At 40.2% G+C, this 18803-nt stretch overlaps 1 protein-coding gene across 3 annotated transcripts in view; it reads left to right on the top strand.

Annotated features, from left to right (window-relative positions):
• The window catches only part of Sec22a (SEC22 homolog A, vesicle trafficking protein), a 64626-nt gene extending 47524 nt beyond the window's left edge, over nucleotides 1–17102 (top strand). For all 3 annotated transcript variants that reach the window (XM_041673134.1, XM_041673135.1, XM_041673133.1), the window contains exons 6-7: nucleotides 3303–3368; nucleotides 16262–17102. In XM_041673134.1, the coding sequence (XP_041529068.1) occupies nucleotides 3303–3368; nucleotides 16262–16462 (267 nt within the window). In that variant the 3' untranslated portion in view covers nucleotides 16463–17102. The remainder of the gene's footprint in view (nucleotides 1–3302; nucleotides 3369–16261) is intronic.
• The last annotated feature ends 1701 nt before the right edge of the window (nucleotides 17103–18803 follow it).

The following is an 18803-nucleotide window of genomic DNA, read 5'->3' as shown; positions in this document are numbered from 1 at the left end:
TTTATGGCACAATGGGCTGATATTAGTCACTTTTTCTTTTCCCTCAGAGTTAGGTTCACAGCTTGGATAGGATGAAGAGTTATTTTTTCTTCATTATAGCCATTGGACTTGATCCTAGGCTCCTCTAGGTTATCAGTACATTTTATGTTAGGAATAATCTCTTTAAATCACAAGTTAAATAGATCTTACCGACGGTGTCTTCCCTGTAGAATTTTGTACAAATCCTACCTAAGTGGAGTTATTCAGATCTTGGTGATGAAAGAGGAGAAAAGACAGTCCCAGAACCAACAGCCTCCATATTTCTATAAAACTTGATTAAAGTAAAGGATTTGGTTGGGTGTAGTGGCACATGCCTTTAATCTCAGCACTGGCGGTGCCGAGGCTAGAGATCTCTGTGAGTTCTAGGTCAGCCTGAGCTCCCCAGCAAGTTCCACACCAGACAGGACTACACAGTGAGACCCTGTCTTTAAGGAAAAAAAAGAAAAACAAAGGATTTATTTGGAAATTTTAATTTTAGATCTAGAGAATATTATATTGTATTTTCCTGATTTTGAATAGTATATAGGTGGTAATTTAAAGTAACAGTTTTATAACCTTGATTTATACATACTAAAAATGGTTGCAGCATTTATCTTCTACTATGTTACCTTGTGCTTGTGGCACATTAAATTAGAAGACTCAATGAATCAGCATTCCTGTGTATTGTCATTGTTTCAAATTCAGGATAAATGTGCTGATATGATGACTCTTCTGGGAAAGGCACTTGCTGCCAAGTCTAATAACCTGGGTTTAATCCCTGGACCCACAAGATGGAAGGAGAAAATGACTCCTGCAGGCTTTCCTTGGCCTCCATATATGTGCTGTGGCATGTGTATGTGTATGCCTATATGCATGTTCATACACACATACAAATAAAATGTGTAGAAAATGAAAAAAAGATTCGGCACAAATTCGCTTATGCTAAATTAGTAACTACTTCTTCGTGTGAGAGGGATTTATTAAAATAATGTGGCACTGAAGGTTTTCTTTGTTGGGTCTGTGTGTATATATATTTTTAAGTTGATAATTTGATTTTATGTTCACAGTAATGTGTAAATTAGATTGTTTGCACTTGCTTCCTAGCTTTGTTCTGAGTTCAGAGATGTTAATAAGGTTGTTGTGAGTTGACATCTTAGGAATGCGTATGCTTTTATCACATTGTTTTTTATTGTATGGCTTCTTCTAAGGATCAGTTTTGAAACAATAATAATTAGGCTGATGCCAACCCAGAAGTAATTTTCGTGTGGTGTATTAGAAGTCCTGTGTTAGCAGTAGAAATTCTGCCCTAGAGGTCAGGAGACCTGCAATCTCCTCGCCAGTACTAGCGCAATGAATGACCTTAGGCAGTTGCTGTGGGTCTCATCTTCCCACTGTGTGGGATGAAGGCTTAGATTCCATGGGCCTAAGGGCTAACAAGCACCAGTGATTCTCTAAAGTGTTTGGAATAGTTACTACAAAGCAGAAATGATCTACTTCTGTTTTCTAAAAAAGAAACACACTAAACAATCAAAAACATAGCTTGTAAATAAAGATTTTAGCACAGGTCAGACTGACTCTGGAACATGTGTTTAGAGCTAAAGAAAATGAAGAGAGGTTTCAAATGGCAGTGTAAGTTTAGAGAAAAACCAACCTTACTGTATAGGGCAGTAGTGAAGTCCTACTACATAGGGAAAGGCTATACATTCTTCTACATAGCCTGTGGCTGAGGGATATTGACTATGTTGGGAAATGATGCAACCAAAGTATAGCAACAAAAGAGCAGCATGTAAGAGGATGGAGGGTGGGGAGAGGTGGAGACCAAGGACCAGAAATACATGAAAGGGTTAACAATAGTTTTCCCCATGTGTGAGATTATGAACTACATGGGCTTTTTTTTGTAAAATCTGTGTCTTCTACAATATTCTACAATGAACATAAACTTTTATAATCAGGAAAAAGGACTGAAAAATAATCAGAGCTTATTTAAAGTTTTTGAATTATAGACATGGAAAGGCTTCAAGTTGGCCCTTCCTGCCTCTAGGGGAGAACTGACCTGAGCATCCTAAGAAGATTAATAATGCTCCTGTTTTAAGATCTCACTAGGATAAGCCACTTTCCTCCGCCTTGTGGACTGTTCTTTATGCAATCCACTGCACTAAAACAATTTATTTCTATTATAAAATGCTCCCCCCCTTCCTGAAATCCCAGCATTTAGGAAGCTGAGGTAAGGGGATTGAGCCTTTGAGGCTGTCCTGGGCTACATAATAAGACTTTGTAGGAAAAAGAAAATTATTTGTTCTAAAATAAGAAAAAGGGGCCTCGTATAATGTGCCTGCATAGAAGAAAACACACTTCCTCCTCCTGCCTGGGCTTTCTGTGCTGCTCACACACGCATGCTGACACTTCGCAGGACACCAGGGGCAGCATGAGTGGTTATGTGTGTGTTTTGCACAGGCCCTGGCTGTTCTTCCTGGCTGCTGTGTGCTAGCACAGTGACCCTAGAGCCAGTCCTGATCTTTCTCTGTGGGATTTAGCACACTCTAGTGGACAGTAGCTTTTCAGTAGCCACCATTTTATTTATCATGTCAAGTTACTTTATTGGACAATTCGTTGATGTGCGTCTGGGTAGTAAAGTTTGTCAGTTTATTTAATCATTGACCCTCGTGAATAGGAGGAACCTGGTCGGTCACCTGCTGGTGTGTTATGCATGTTTATGTAGCTTTACTATAAGGAAGAGACGTTATGTGTCATGAGGGAGCTAGCTTTTCCCTGGTGCTTCTAATCTTTCCTGGGGTGAGATGCCATTGACAGGTGAGGCCAAGACACAGAATGCTTGGTGTTTTCCTCAACTTCCCATTTCTCTGCCTTTTAAATTTAAGTTCACTTTTTGTGTCTGCGTGTTTTGTCTACATGTACGTCTGTGTACCACTTGTATGCCCAGAGCACATGGAGGTTCCGGAAGCATTGGATCCCATGGAGTTACAGATGGTTATGAGTCAATGTAGGTGCTCATTGAATTCCTGTCCTCTGGAAAATCAGTCAGTGCTTTTAACTGCTGCTGAATCATCTCTCCAGAATGTCCTTCCCTTCCTCTGTCTTACCATGTGTTCTATATTTCTCTTTTCAAGACTCATAATTTTTTATACACTGCTCTGCAAAATGTTTGACTATGCATAAACATTGTCATAGCCTATCTTGGTAGATCATTTGTTGAAGTAGATGCTGCCAGCAAAAAGGTAATCTTTCTTTGTTTTTTTTTTGTTTGTTTGTTTGTTTTTTTACAGAGTGATGGTGAGGATCTCAATTACATCATTGCATTTTTCCTTGGAACAGCAGCCTGCCTTTACCAGGTAAGTTCTCTTTCATTTGTAACAAATGCTTCCCAATTATTGTTTGTTTCAGGTGTCGAGTCTAATAATTGCCCATGTATTTAAAGTACATAAAAATGGTGTCTGAGTTATTTGCCTCTTTTTTATTTGTACCTCCATCACCTTTGTAACATACACTTCCATCTGAGTGGACAGAGGTTCCCAGTGGACTTAGTCTTTACCCTTTCTCTGTGCTGGGGCTTCAGGGGTGCCGTGTCATGTTCCTGCAACAGCAAGGCTGTGTCTGGATTTTCTAGTGAGAATTACTGAGCATCCAGGCAGAGGATTGTGTGCTCTGGAGAAAGCCTTGAATAGGGAGTGATGCAGCAAAAGCAACATTTTCGGATTTTTAAGTTAGTAGAGATGAACAGGGTGGACCGTAAGAGCAGAGGAAACCAGCAGGGAGATGATTCTGGCAATTGAGATGGAAAATAAAGGGAGCCTAAACTGGTACTGACAGCAAGTTAATGAAATACTGCCACCGAGAAGGACACCATCCAGCACTTAGAGTGTGCAGGAGACTCAAGGAGGGTAGGCAGGTTCTTCTGGCCGATAGGGAGACTGGTCAGCAGAGGAATGGGAGGAATGACCATGTCAGTGACCTAAACTCAGGACCCTTGACCTAACTTCTGTAAGTGGCATTTTCCTCTAGTTTATATAGGAAAAAAGAAGGAAAGCTAGGAAGATGTAAAGCTCTGTATGTCCCTGAGATTACCCAAAACTCTGTACAACTTTTTTTCTACCATTTTTTTTATTAAAAACAACTTTTTTTTTTTTACATACCAATACCATTTCCCACTCCCTCCCCACTTCCCATCCCTTCCACCTTCTCTCCTACCTCCCCTGCCCCAGTCCACTCCTCAGAGAAGGTAAGGCACATTGCTTTGAGGAAGAACCAAGGCTCTCCCTACTATATCTAGTCTGAGTAAGGTATCCCTCCAAAGAGAATGGGTTCCCAAAAGCCAGTACAAGCAGTAGGGATAAATCATGGTCCCACTGCTAGTATCCCCACAGTCTGCCCCAGCCATACAACTGTCACCCACATTCCAGGGGTTTAATGCTGGTTCCTTCCCTGTCCAGCCAGAGTTGGTGAGCTACCATTAGCTCAGGTAAGCTATTTCAGGGGTATCCCCATCATGGTCTTGATCTCTTTGCTCATATTCTCACTCCTCCCACTCTTGGACTGGACTTTGGGAGCTCAGCCCAGTGCTCCACTGTGGCTCTCTGCCTTTACTTCCATCAGTTGCTGGATGAAGGCTCTATGGTGACATTTAAGATAGTATCAGTCTGATTACAGGGCAAGGTCAGTTTGGGCACTCTCTCCACTATTGCTTAAGGTCTTAGCTGTTGTCATCCTTGTGGATTCCTGGGAATTTCTGTAGTGCCAGGTTTCTTGTTAGCCCCATAATGGCTCCCTCAATCAATATATCTCTTTCCTTGCTCTCAGTCTCTGACCTTCTGCCATCTTGACTATCCCATTCCCTCAAGTTCTCCCCCTTCCGCTTCTTCCCTTCTCCTTCTCTTCTTCCCTCCCTTCTCACTCCACCCCCATGCTTCCAATTTTCTCAGGAGATCTTGTCTATTTCCCCTTCCCATGGGGACCTATATCTGTTTCTCGAAGGGAAACTTAGCTTCTCTGGGATTGTGGACTATAGACTCGCTATCCTTTGCTTTACAGTTAGTATCCACTTATGAGCAGGTACATATACCATGAGCATCTTTCTGGATCTGGGTTAACTCACTCAGGATGTATTTTTCTAGTTCTATCCATTTGCATACAAATTTCAAGATGTCATTGTCTTTTACCACTGAGTAGTACTCCATTGTATAAATGTACCACATTTTCTTTATCCATTCTTCAGTTGAGGGGCATCTAGATTGTTTCCAGGTTCTGGCTATTAAAATAATGCTGCTATGAGCATATTTGAACCAATGTCCTTGTAGTATGATTGAACATCCTTTGGGTATATGCCCAAGAGTGGTATTTCTGGATCCATAGGTAGGTTGATTCCCAATTTTTTGAGAAACTGCCATCTGCCATACTGATTTCCAGAGTGGTTGTACAAGTTTGCATTCCCACCAGCAATGGAGGAGTGTTCCCCTTATTCCGCATCCTCTCCAGCATAAGCTATCATTGGTGTTTTTGATCTTAGTCATTCTTACAGGTGTAATATGGTATCTCAGAGTTGTTTTGATTTGCATTTCTCTGATGGCTAAGGATGTTGAACATTTCCTTAAGTGTCTTTCGGCCATTTGAGATTCTTCTGTTGAAAATTCTCTGTTTAGATCTGTACCCCATTTTTTAATTGGATTGTTTGGTATTTTGATGTCTAATTTCTTGAGTTCTTTATATGTTTTGGAGATCTCTGACTGATGTGGGGTTGATGAAGATCTTTTCTTATTCAGTAGACTGTCTTTTTGTCTTATTGACTGTGTCCGTTGCTTTATAGAAGCTTCTCAGTTTCAGGAGGTCCCATTTATTTAGTTATTTTCTTTCGGTCTCAGTGTCTGTGCTACTGGTGTTATATTTAGGAAGTGGTCTCCTGTGCCCATGCATTGAAGGCTGCTTCCCACTTTCTCTTCTATCAGGTTCAATGTGGTCGGATTTATATTGAGGTCTTTAATCCATTTGGACTTGAGTTTTGTGCATGACAATAGATATGAATCTATTTTCTTTCTTCTACATGTTGACATCCAGTTATGCCAGCACCATTTGTTGAAGATGCTTTCTTTTTTCCATTGTATAATTTTAGCTTTATTGTCAAGAATCAGGTGTTCATAGGTGTGTGGATTAATATCCAGGTCTTTGATTTGTTTCTGTTGGTCAACTTGTCTGTCTTTATGCCAATACTAGGCTGATTTCATTACTGTAGCTCTATAATAGAGTTTGATGTAAGGGATTGTGATGCCTCCGGAAGTTCCTTTATTGTACAGGATTGTTTTGGCTATCCTGAGTTTTTTGTTTTTCCATGTGAAGTTGAGTATTCTTTCAAGGTTTGTGAAGAATTGTGTTGGGATTTTGATGGGGATTTCATTGAATCTATAGATTGCTTTTGGTAAGATTGCCATTTTTACTATGTTGATCCTGCCTATCCAAGAGCATGGAAGATCTTTAATTTTCTGGTATCTTCTTCAGTTTCTTTTGTCAAAGACTTAAAAGTTCTTGTTGAACAAGTCTTTGACTTCTTTGGTTAGTGTTACCCCAAGATATTTTATATTATTTGTGGCTATTGTGAAGGGAGATGTTTCTCTGATTTCTCTCTCAGTTTCATTTGTATATAGGAGGGCTACTGATTTTTTGAGTTGATCTTGTATCCTGCCACATTACTGAATGTATTTATCAGCTGTAGGAGTTCTCTGGTAGAGTTTTTGGGGTCACTTATGTATACTATCATATCAACTGCAAATAGCGAAAGTTTGACTTCTTTCTTTCCAATTTGTATCCCTTTGATCTCCTTTTTTTTCTTTTTTATATTATTTTATTTTTTTTTAATTTATTTATTTATTAAGGATTTCTGCCTCCTCCCCGCAACCGCTTCCCATTTCCCTCCCCCTCCCCCGATCAAGTCCCCCTCCCTCATCTGCTCTAAGAGCAATCAGGGTTCCCTGACCTGTGGGAAGCCCAAGGACTGCCCACCTCTATCCAGGTCTCGTAAGGTGTGCATCCAAACTGCCTAGGCTCCCACAAAGCCAGTACGTGCAGTAGGATCAAAAACCCACTGCGATTGTTCTTGAATTCTCAGTATTCCTCATTGTCCGCTATGTTCAGCTAGTCCGGATTTATCCCATGCTTTTTCAGACCTAGGCCAGCTGGCCTTGGTGAGATCCCAATAGAACATCCCCATTGTCTTAGTGTGTGGGTGCACCCCTCGTGGTCCTGAGTTCCTTGCTCGTGCTCCGTCTCCGCTCTTTGTTTCATTGATTCTTTGTGTTGCTTTCTTTGTTTCTGTTTTATTGATTCAGCTCTCAATTTGATTATTTCCTGGCATCTCCTCCTGAGTGAGTCTGCTTCTTTTTGTTTTAGAGCTTTTAGGTATGTTGTTAAGTTGCTAGTGTAAAATTTCTCTACCTTCTTTAAGTAGGCACTTAGTGCTATGAACTTTCCTTTTAGCACTGCTTTCATAGTGTCCCATAAGTTTGGGTATGTTGTACCTTCATTTTCGTTGAATTCTAGGAAGTCTTAATTTCTTTATTTCTTCCTTGAGACGGGGTGATTCAATTGAGCACTATTCAATTTTCATGAGTTTGTAGGTTTTCTGCAGTTAGTGTTGTTGTTGAATTCAAACTTTAAGTCCTGGTGATTTGATAAGATTTAGGGGGTTATTCCAATTTTTTTGTATCTGTTAAGGTTTGCTTCGTTACTGAGTATGTGGTCAGTTTTAGAGAAGGTTCCATGAGGTGCTGAGAAGAAGGTATATTCTTTTGTGTTTGGGTGAAATGTTCTATAGATGTCTGTTAAGTCCATTTGAATCATGACATCTGTTAGTTCTCTTATTTCTCTGTCCATTGGGGAGAGTAGGATGTTGAAGTATCCTACTATTAGTGTGTGGGGTTTGATGTGCAATTTAAGCTTTAGTATTATTTCTTTACATATGTGGGTGCTCTTGTATTTGGGGCATAGATGTTCAGGATTGAGACTTCATCTTGATGGATTGTTCCTGTTATGAGTATAAAGAGTCCTTCTCCATCTCTTCTGATTGATTTTAGTTTGAAGTCTATTTTGTTAGATATTTAGGATAGCTATATCCACTTGTTTCTTAGGTTCATTTGATTGGAAAATTCCTTTACTCTGAGGTAGTGTCTGTCTTTGAGGTTGAGGTGTATTTCTTGTATACAGCAGAAGGATGAATCCTGCTTTCATATCCATTCTCTTAGTCTGTGTCTTTTTATAGGTGAATTGAGTCCATTGATATTAAGAGATATTAATGATCAGTGACTGTTAATTCCTGTTATTTTTTGGTGGTAGTGTTTGTGGGTTTTCTAGTGGGAAGTTATCTGTTGCCCGTATTTTTGTTGGTACAGCTAGCTTCCATGGGTTGGAGTTTTCCTTCTAGTACTTTTTGTAGGGCTGAATTTGTGGATATGTTCTGTCATAGAATATCTTGTTTTCTCCGTCAATGGTGATTAAAAGCTTTGCTGGGTATAGTATTCTGGGCTTGCATCCATGGTCTTTTAGTATCTGCAGTACATCTGTCCAGGACCTTCTGGCTTTCATGGTTTCCATTGAGAAGTTGGGTGTAATTCTGATAAGTCTGCTTTTATATGTTACTTAGGTTGGGAAAATTTTTCTATGATTTTGTTGAATATATTTTCTATGCCTTTGAGCTGGAGTTCTTCTCCTTCTTCTATCCTATTATTCTTAGGTTTGGTCTTTTCATGGTGTCCCAGATTTCCTGGATGTTTTAAGTTAAGAATCTGTTGGATTTAACATTTTCTTTGACCGATAAATCTATTTCCTTTATAGTATCTTCCACACCTGAGATTCTCTTTTCTATCTCTTGTATTCTGTTGGTTATACTTGCATCTGTAGTTCGCTTTCATTTACCCAGCTTTTTCATTTCCAGAATTCCCTTGGTTTGTGTTTTCTTTATTGCTTCTATTTCCATTTTCAAGTCTTTAACTGTTTGAACTGTTTGCTTTGCCTGTTTATTTTTTTTCTTGGCTTTATGAGTTTCTTTAAGAGATTTATTGGTTTCTTCATTTTTTTTTTTTTGCTTGTCTTTTCCTCCATTTCTTTAAGGGAGTTTTTCATTTCTTCTTTAAAGGTCTCTACCATCCTCATAAAGTTGCATTTAAAATTATTTTTCTTTATATTTATGGTTGTGAGCCTAGCCTTTAACGGCTGAGCCATCTCTCCAGCCCATAAAATTATTTTTCTTCTGCTTCTTCTTGGTTAGGATGTTCAAGTCTTACTGTTGTATGACCACTGGGTTCTGATGTGACCGTGTTGCTTTTTAGGTTGTTGAATGAATTCTTGCATTGGCGCCTACCCATCTCTTCCTCCAATTGGTACCGGTAATGTCTTTGCCTCTTGGTACAATCCTTGCAGTTGCTGTCTGTGTTTTTGGGACCCCTTCTTAGTCTGGTCTGTACTATCACTATCTGTGCCTCAGGGAGCCACTGAGGTCTCTCTTGGCCCATACTCTCATGTTCTGCTCTGTGTAGTCACAGTCTGTGCTTCAGAGTTCCTCTGAGGTCACAGGGGATAGAAGGGTTTGAGGGCCGAGTTGGACTTGTAGCTTACAGGGTCCAATCAATGGGGTGAGGGTGTTGGAGCAGCTTACCTGCAGGAAGCTTGCCTGCTGACTGACTAGAGAGGCTGAGGCAGGTGGAGGAGGGGCCCAGGGTTTTGCCCCCCCCCCCCGTATTGAGGGACTAGAGAGTGGGATGCACCAATGTGTGGGGGCACCTCTTGGTCCTCTCTATGCAGTCTCAGCCTGTCTCTGTAGAACTCTTTAGGGAAATATTTTGATGAATATTTGAACTTTACATAAACACGAACCATTATAAATTTAGTTTTAGTGGCTTTAATTTTTTAAATCTTTAAATTTTCTTAATGTTATCTTTAGAAATCTGTTTAATTTAACAGGTTTCATTAGGACCAAGGACATTTCATACAGGTGATGTGAAGCCATGTGTTTGTTAATGGCATGTGGTGCTTAATTTTAGACAGTGTTGTTTTGTGGGTTTCCCATTTGATCCCTGTGCCCCATCATTACAAGATTATTGTTTTATTGTAAACATGTAAAAAGAAGCACTCAGTGAACTGCTTGAGGTGGCATAACCAGGAAAGGGGATGAGTGATGGCTAATGCTTCAGAATTTAGATTCCAGGTTCATTTCCCTATATCATGCTATCTCTAACCTAACCAAATCAATACTCCTAAATTTGTACAGTTTTTATGATGTTATATAACTGCTGTCTCTTGTTTCTGATATGAATGGTATCTCTTCAGTGGGAACTTATGAAGGTAAAGCTTTGGTTTCTTTGCTTTACAAAGGGAATGTTTGGTCCCTAATCATAATGGCAGAGTTATTGAGTCCTTGTGTTTCACTAAGCCTTTTACTCTCATTGTACCATTAAATCGTCACAGACGACCCCACACTGATCCTTTCATCAGCACCATGTTTCTCCCCGAGGTCTAGACTGTTCTTACAGCTCATTGCGATCTGTGCTACTCCACAACAGTGCTGCTAATGCCAGGCACACCTCTCACTTCACCCAAAACACACTACAGTAATTGAAAGAGCTGCTTAATGGTGGAGTAGTATCACTCATGAGAGAAAGAAAAGTATAAAATCCAATGTAAACTCCACATCTTCAGAATAGCTATTCTAAGTGTATAGAAGTTCACTGAGAGTTGGGCGGTGGTGGCCCATGCTTTTAATCCCAGCACTCGGGAGGCAGAGGCAGGCGGATCTCTGTGAGTTTGAGACCAGCCTGGTCTACAAGACAAGCTCCAGAGCTACAGAGAAACCCTGTCTTGGAAAAAAAAAAAAGTTCACTGAGATGATAGACTTTGGGTCTGGTTAATTTTGGTGTGTGATATATAGTTTATATGCAAACTTTTTAAATAATAAAGTTTTAAAAATTAAAAATGGGAAGCAAACCAGTTTCCTGTATGTATATAGGCATTAAGCATCCCACTTTCCAAAAATGCTGAGTGGAGTGGTAACTGTTTTTTGCAGTTACATTTTACTATTTTATTCCTGTGTTTCCAGTTGTCAGGGTAGGTTTTAATACATTAGGCCAGATCTCTTAAGTTCACTACTCCAGGCCTGGTTGCCCTTTTCTTCAGGATACCAGAGCTGATGGATACACAGAGCTCAGTCAGGAGGAACTACTCTAGATATTGAGTATTTCAAATAGAACTGGGGTCAGTGGAGACACTATAGTCTATTTTGTTTCTAAACTATGAGTATTTTCCTTTCTAAACTGCTAAACTTACAGAAAAATTAAAAGACTAGTATATACAGAATCACCTATTACTAACATTTTATAACACTTCTTTCATCTGTATATATGATGGAGGAGGGTCATCTGTCTATGTGTTACTCTCATTGGTTAATAAAGAAACTGCTTTGGCTTTTTGATAGGGCACGATTTAGATAGGTGGAGTAGACAGGACAGAATGCTGGGAGAAAGAAAGCATAGTTGGTCAGACACCATGGAGCCAGCTGCCAGGTCAGACATGCTGAATCTTTCCCAGTAAGTCACCACCTCGTGGTACTACACAGATTATTAGAAATGGGTTAACAAAGATGTGAGAGTTAGCCAATAAGAGGCTAGAACTAACAGGCCAGGCAGTGTTTAAAAGAATATAATTTGTGTGTTGTTATTTCGGGGCATAAGCTAGCCAGGCGGCAGGAACGCAGCCCGCTGCTCCTTCTACATATATAAGTGTGTGTGTGTGTGTGTGTGTGTGTGTGTGTGTGTGTGTGTGTATGTGTATGTATCACTCTCTCATATGAACATAAAGTATGCATAGAGGTGTTTATTAAGTAAATGTCAGGGGCCAGAGAGATGGCTGAGTAGGTAAAAGTGCTTGCTTTGATATCCACAATGCTCTGTGGCATGGTATGTTCTGGTACCTACACTGACACAATAATAAAGTTTAAACAGAAACTGCTAAAACAAAAAATTACAAAGAGAAATCCTGCCTCAAAACAAGTTAGAAAACAAGAACTAACTCCTGAAAAATTATCCTCTGACATGTGGAACCACACTCAAGCACACAAACATGTATGCACAAAGATAGTTTTAAAAAATAGGGGTATTGAGATGGATCAGGAGGCAACCCTGATGGCCTAGATTTTGTCCCTCAAGTCCACCTAAAAGTGGAAGAAGAGAACTGACTCCAGAAATTGTCCCCTGACCTTCCACATGTGTGCCCACCACCAAAGCTTCTCATAAACATAAATATATGTATACATTAGTCTTTCATGGTAAAGTCTTTTAGGACAACTGTACTCACATGGAGTAATAGGAGAAATCCTGTTTTTACCTGACTTTTCCTATGATACCGTCTGAAAACCATAATACAATATCACAAGTGCTATGTTGATATTGATACAATCAAGATAGAGAATATTCCTGTCACCATAAGGATCCCTGTGTTCCATAAATGGAATCATACAATACATAGACATCAGTTAAGGCAGCTCTACCAAACTTAAATAGGCTAGAAGGAGCTTAAACAATAGGTGTTTATTTTCACCTACTGTTTCACCCATTGTTCCAGAGGTTTGGATGTCCTAGGCCAAGGTGTTGATAGACTTGCTTCTTCCAGGCCTCGAGAAGACTGCCCTCTGGCTGTGTCTTGACATAGCAGAGAAAGTGCTTATCTCTCTTGAAGCCACTAATCCATTATAGGCACTCCACCCTTATATCCCATCTAGACCTAGCAACTTCCCAAAGGTCTGCTTTCTAATTTTCCCTCTGTAGGGGTACACATTTGGGAAGGGAAGGGCACAGACATTTAGGTAAACCTAAACCTTTGTGATTGGCCTTTTCTTACTCAGCATAAAATTCTCTGGAGATTCACCCAAGTTGTTACATAGTTAATGTTTTTTGGGACAGGGCTTCACTGTATAGCCCAAGCCAAGTTTAAACTCTATCCTGCCTCAGCCTCATGCTGGAGTTGCAGGCATGTTTCATCATGCCTGGCTTCATGTACAGGCCATGTCTTCATTTAATTTGGGATACATACCCAGAAGTACAAATTATTGGTTTGTGTGGTAACTGCATGCTTAGCTTTAATAGAAAACCATTTTCCGAAGTGCAGTACATTCTTGCCCTTTCTCTGTAGCTTCGCTAGTATTTGCGGTTGTCCCTTTGTTTTAGCCATTTAGTCGTATTTCATCATGGTTTTACTTTGGAATCCCTTAGTGGCTAATGATGTTTGCCATTGCTTTGTGTGCTTATTTTTTGTCTGTGTATTCTCTTCAGTGAAATAAATATCTGTTCCTATCTTCTGTCTGTTTTCTGATTGGTTTATTTATTTTTTACTTTTTTGGGGACTACATTTTTAAAAAGTTTTTAAAAAATATGTTCTAGATAGTAGCCCTTGTCACATATGTATCCTATGATATCCTTTCCCACTTAATTATTTGTCTTTTTAGCCACCTAGGTGCTTTTGCAGAATGTTTTTAATTTTTGTAAAGTTAGTTTGATCACTTTTATGACTCATGTTTTAACAGTTTATAACACTTCCTCAGTCTCTGTACACGGGTGAAGACAGTATGCATAAAGGTGTGTGAAGTCAGCTTCAGGGCCAGAGAGATGGTTTCTAAGTTTCGTAGCTTTCTGATTTATATGTTAAGTTCGGGGGGGGGGGGTTTGTTGTTGCTGTTTCTGTTTTGTTTGTGGTATGAGACTGAAGTTGAGGTTTCTTTCTTTATTTATACATCACCAAGTGCTCCAGCACCATTTCTTTAACCGGCTGTTTTCTTCCACTGAATTGTTGTACCTTTATACAAATCCAATTGGGCATATTTGTGTGAGACTCTTTCTGGGTTCTGCATTATCTTCTTTTGATCTATTTTCCTCCTACCACAATCATATGGTCCTTCTTGCCCTAGCTATATACCACCTTAAATTCAATTTTCTTTTTTTAAAATTAATTTAGTTATTATGTATTGTGTTCTGTCTGCATGTATGCCTGCAGGCCAGAAGAGGGCACCAGATCTCATTATAGGTGTCTGTGAGCCACCATGTGGTTGCTGGGAATTGAACTTAGGACCTTTGGAAGGGCAGCCAGTTCTCTTAACCGCTGAGCCATCTCTCCAGCCCAGAACCTACCTTTTTAAGTAAAACTGAACATCGTATTTAAAAATATGGCTTTTAAAATGGTTAGTATAGATAGAACAAATGTTTGTCATAGTCTTCTGTTGTCAACACTTAATTTCTTCCACATATCCAGAGCACATCAGACACTGTTATAATGCATTCTCGCTTAACTGCAAAACTATAACTCTAAAGGAAAAGACCACCTTCAAAGTTTTTCTTTTTTTCTTTTTCTTTTTGGTTTAGAGAAAATTCTTTAGCAGTGTAATAAGTTTGATCAAGGTGATGTTAGCCAGATCTCTGCATTGCAAGCTATCTTTTTTTAAAAATTACCTTTGAAAGATTTTAGAATCATCAATTTAATTTTTTAATACAAGGAAAGCTCTTCTTTACAGTAGAATTCTAATTAATAAATGAGAAAGAATGATGGAGTTAAAAAATCACTATTAAATCACTGTTAAGCCAATACCACTGTAATAACTGATGCCAGCAGAGTCATCGGTGGGTGGCAGACACTCCCATCAAGGGGTCCAAGTTGACAGCAATGATAAAATATACTGTCTGGCACCTCTGTGTTGTTGTTGGCAAAATCACATATACTTATTTGATCTTGGAACACTGAACAGTCCAGTTGAGGAACAAAACTCCAGCATAACTAATGAATATTCATCAGGTCTGCCAGGGTCATGGCAGAGAAGCTGTTATCGATTGGAGGAGATTTGACAGCTAAATGCAGTACAGAATCCCGGGTCAGGGAAAGATCGCTAATGGCACACAGGACAAAATTGAAGCCTGTCAGTTAACAGCGCTCAGTGTGGTCATGCCCTGGGGTGGGCTGATGTGTGGTGACGTAGCAGTGTCACTGTGGAAACAGTACAGTTCTGCTGGTTCAGATTCCTCCAAGTTAAAAGTTATTTCAAAAGAAAAAAAAAGTCTTTAAACTTTTATTCCACAATAAAAATCTCCCTTGTAAAATATATAGTCTTATTCAGTTTACATACATAGCAAAGCTCTATTCTGTTTTCTTTTCTCTTCTTTTCATACAGGCAGGGTCTGACTGTATAGTCCTGTTGGCCTGAAACTTTCTAGACCATGCTAACCTTGAACTCACAGAGATTCTCCTGCTTCTGCCTCTCAAGTGCTGGGATTAAAAGCATCACTCTTGGTGTGCATTCTGTTTAAGTATGGGAAAATCTTATATCCTCCCATTCTCAAGCCTGGATGCAGTCATAGAAACTCCTGCTTTTTCCAAAGACTTCATGAGCACACAGAATTCCTATGCTTCCCAGATAATAGATTTTAGCACTAACTGAGGACTTGACCCTGTTCTGGACCCTGGGGACCAATGAATGAACAAGATGATTAAATCCTCGCCTGTCAGGAACTGTAGATGCTGAGCAAAATAAGCATGTTTTTAACATGTTGTGGGGACCATATTAGGGCTTGTGGGGGGTGTGCCCTTCACTGTGTCATCGGAGTAGTGCTTACTGTCATCCTTTGTCACCTTTTCTGCTTAAGACATAACTGCTTGAAATTATATGATGAAAACATGCTAATAACACACCTTCCTCCAGTATAAGCCCGATATAGGCAACAGCTTCATTTGTTTCTTCCATCACAGCTGAGAAACAAGGCCCAACTCCTGCAGCTCTCCACTACCCCCTACCCACACCTCACCCCTTGCTGTTTGCCGTACCTGAGACTTGTTGCTTTCTTTAGTCCTCAGACTCAAGTTGTGGTAAAGTTCGTCTTCTTGAGTAACTGTTGAGTTTTCTGTGCTTTCCTGGGTGAGGATGGCATACAAGTCATGATTCCCTGTCACCTTGGAGAATGTCCCCAGTCTGTCTTACATGGGAGTCCCTCAGTTGTACTTCTGTTTGACATATGATGCAAAATGCTTTTCATCTGAAAAATGAAAGACGTTTCTCTTTCAAGTCATGGAACATCCATGACCAAATACCTTTGACAACTTACATTATCTTGTTCTCTCAGGGCAGTGCCTTTGTTTTCTTTTCGTGTCTCACTCTGATGTTCCACACCTAGTTCTTTTCCTATAACCTAACCATCTTTCATTTTTATGTTTTGAACAGTGTTATTTACTTGTGTACTACACCAGCTGGCGGAATGTCAAATCATTCTTGACTTTTGGCTTAATCTGTCTGTGCAACATGTATCTCTACGAACTGCGCAACCTCTGGCAGCTTTTCTTCCATGTGACTGTGGGAGCATTTGTTACGCTGCAGATCTGGCTGAGGCAAGCCCAAGGCAAGGCTCCTGACCATGATGTCTGACATCTCCCTCAGATGTATTGCCTTTGCCTTCAGGAGACGAAAGTGAGGACATATATTAACTGCCACTGTGAGAAAGAGACCAGTCACCACACGCGAGAAGCTCTGCTTTCTTTCTCTCCCCATCTTCCAGTTTTGTTTTTACAAATCAGCCTGGCATGCGTGTAAGCATGCAAGACCTGCTAGGAAAACTCTCAGAAGAATCCTGCAGTGGAGTATCAGGCTTACCACACAGTAGAAGTTCAACATCATCTGAAGACCTGGCAGTTAACCAAAATCTGGGTGTGGAACGTGCTCTGAGGACCAAGCAGGAACGCTACGACCTGAGTTTGCCTTTGTGAGGCATTAGAGACCAATGAAGAAGATGCTGCCGAGACTGGAAGGCTATAGTCTAGAACAACGACTGTACTAAATATCAGATTGTTTGCACAGTTATAGTATCAAGAGTTATGAAGTCCAGAATGGTGTGAAAATGGTTCCTTTTCTGCTTCTGCCAGCCTCTAACTCTGGAAATCACCTGGTGTGGGAGAAGGCTGTGATGCATCTGGACTCTCACAAACCCTGATGACACAGTGACATGTGTTTTCTTTCTAGACCATGTTTGTCATTTATTTTGAAATCACTAAAAATACATGATTCATTTGATTATTGTGGTCTCCTAAACTCTTTATAATTTGGGTACTATGTATACTATTATGTGCTTAGTTTTCAACCTTAAAAATTTTTAAGTATTTAACAAAGGAACCCCTACTCCAAGTAGAATATCAGTATCACTTTGCCAACACACAGAGAAATGTCGCTAAGTTCCTACAAGATACTGATACCTGTCAGGGCTCTAAAGCTAAGTAGCACATTCACTGTGATAGTGAGAGGTGCTGCCTGGCACCAGAGTGAGAGCATCTCTGTGGAGTAGTGGGGCTAGTAGGGAATTGCAAAGGGAATGTCGTTTCTGCTGTGATGCAGCTCTGTTTAGTTGTGATGTGCGCCCAAGTCCATCTTGCTTGTTGAAGAGGTCTGGTGCTGAGGGTCAGCAAAGGGACTTCCCCTTACAGCTCTGTCACCTCATGGTTTAGGAAGGTAACTATTGCCCAGAAGAAAGAGCACTCTCATACCTTGGAAAGATGACTCAGACCATTTTGAATTCATAACGTGGAAGCACAGCTTTATTCTATTTGCAAAAATCTAAAGTCATGTGGTTTGGAAGCCATCATTGAGTGATTTGCCTTTGCTTTTAAAGAAAAGAGTTCAACAAGGAATGCATAGGATTCTGGTATTTTATACCATCCCTGAAAACAGTGGACTTGTTAAGGAATTCCTGTTGGGACCATAGTTAGTAGGAGGAGTCCAGGGCAGGTCACTGACCTGCTTTGTCAGCCCAACCCACTGTGTGGACACTGGCAGAGCTGGAAGATCTTCACACCTGGAACCTTCGCTGCCCCTCCGTCTCAGAAGAATAAGGTAGAAGGAAGGCAATAAATGGGTTTCTAATGTCCACAGTTTATTTAAAACAAGAAAGTCCAAGTCTATCTAGGTGTCTGCTATAACAAAGCTGCACCTTTATCCTGTACCTTCTGAGAGATGCCCCAAGGTCACAGGGACCTAAGCCATCAGAACCGCATGGACTGTGTTTGGCGTTTTATACTTACTGAGCCTTGTAAGGAAACTGGTTCAGCTTAGGAGCAGTTTCCAAGCTAGTGGGTACAGCAGAGGAGATTTCTTGTAAATAGTCAATTAACCAGGGAGCTCGGGCATTCTGGTTAATTGTGGTTTTACTGCTCCTTGGTATTTGATAGCTCTCTTACCAGTTTGGTTCAGTTACAGCATTTATATTTGAATCCGTGGAGCAGGAACACTTGAAAACCACCAGTTAAGCTGGACAGTGGTAGAGCACACCTTTAATCCCAGCACTCAGGAGGCAGAGGCAGGCAGATCTCTGTGAGTTTGAGGCCAACCTGGGCTACAAGAGCTAGTTCCAGGACAGGCTCCAAATCTACAGAGAAACCCTGTCTCAAAAAACCAAAAATAAATAAATAAATAAATGAGAAAAGAAAAAGAAAATAAAACCACCAGTTATTTCTAAAAGCTTAACTTAATTTTTTCTTGTTTTCATCAGCTGTTTTGAGTAAGAGAATGTTTGCATCTTACTGTACAGAATGAAACCGCAATGAATAGTCTTTTCTGTACGCCACTGTCACCTTTCACCATGTGGGATCTGCATCCTGAGAAGGTACATAGTTGCCCTGGCTGTTGTGATGATGTCCTGGAATCTCTGGATTTGTCATGGTCCTAGAAGGGACCTCCTTGGTGTCTGAGCTGTGATACTGATAGCTTTTGTTTGGAGCTA

Source organism: Microtus oregoni, unplaced genomic scaffold (assembly GCF_018167655.1).
Source record: "Microtus oregoni isolate MIOR12 unplaced genomic scaffold, Mior012 000023F_ref0000262, whole genome shotgun sequence".
Classification (NCBI taxonomy): Eukaryota; Metazoa; Chordata; class Mammalia; order Rodentia; family Cricetidae; genus Microtus; species Microtus oregoni.
This window is presented reverse-complemented; position numbering and strand designations above follow the sequence as displayed.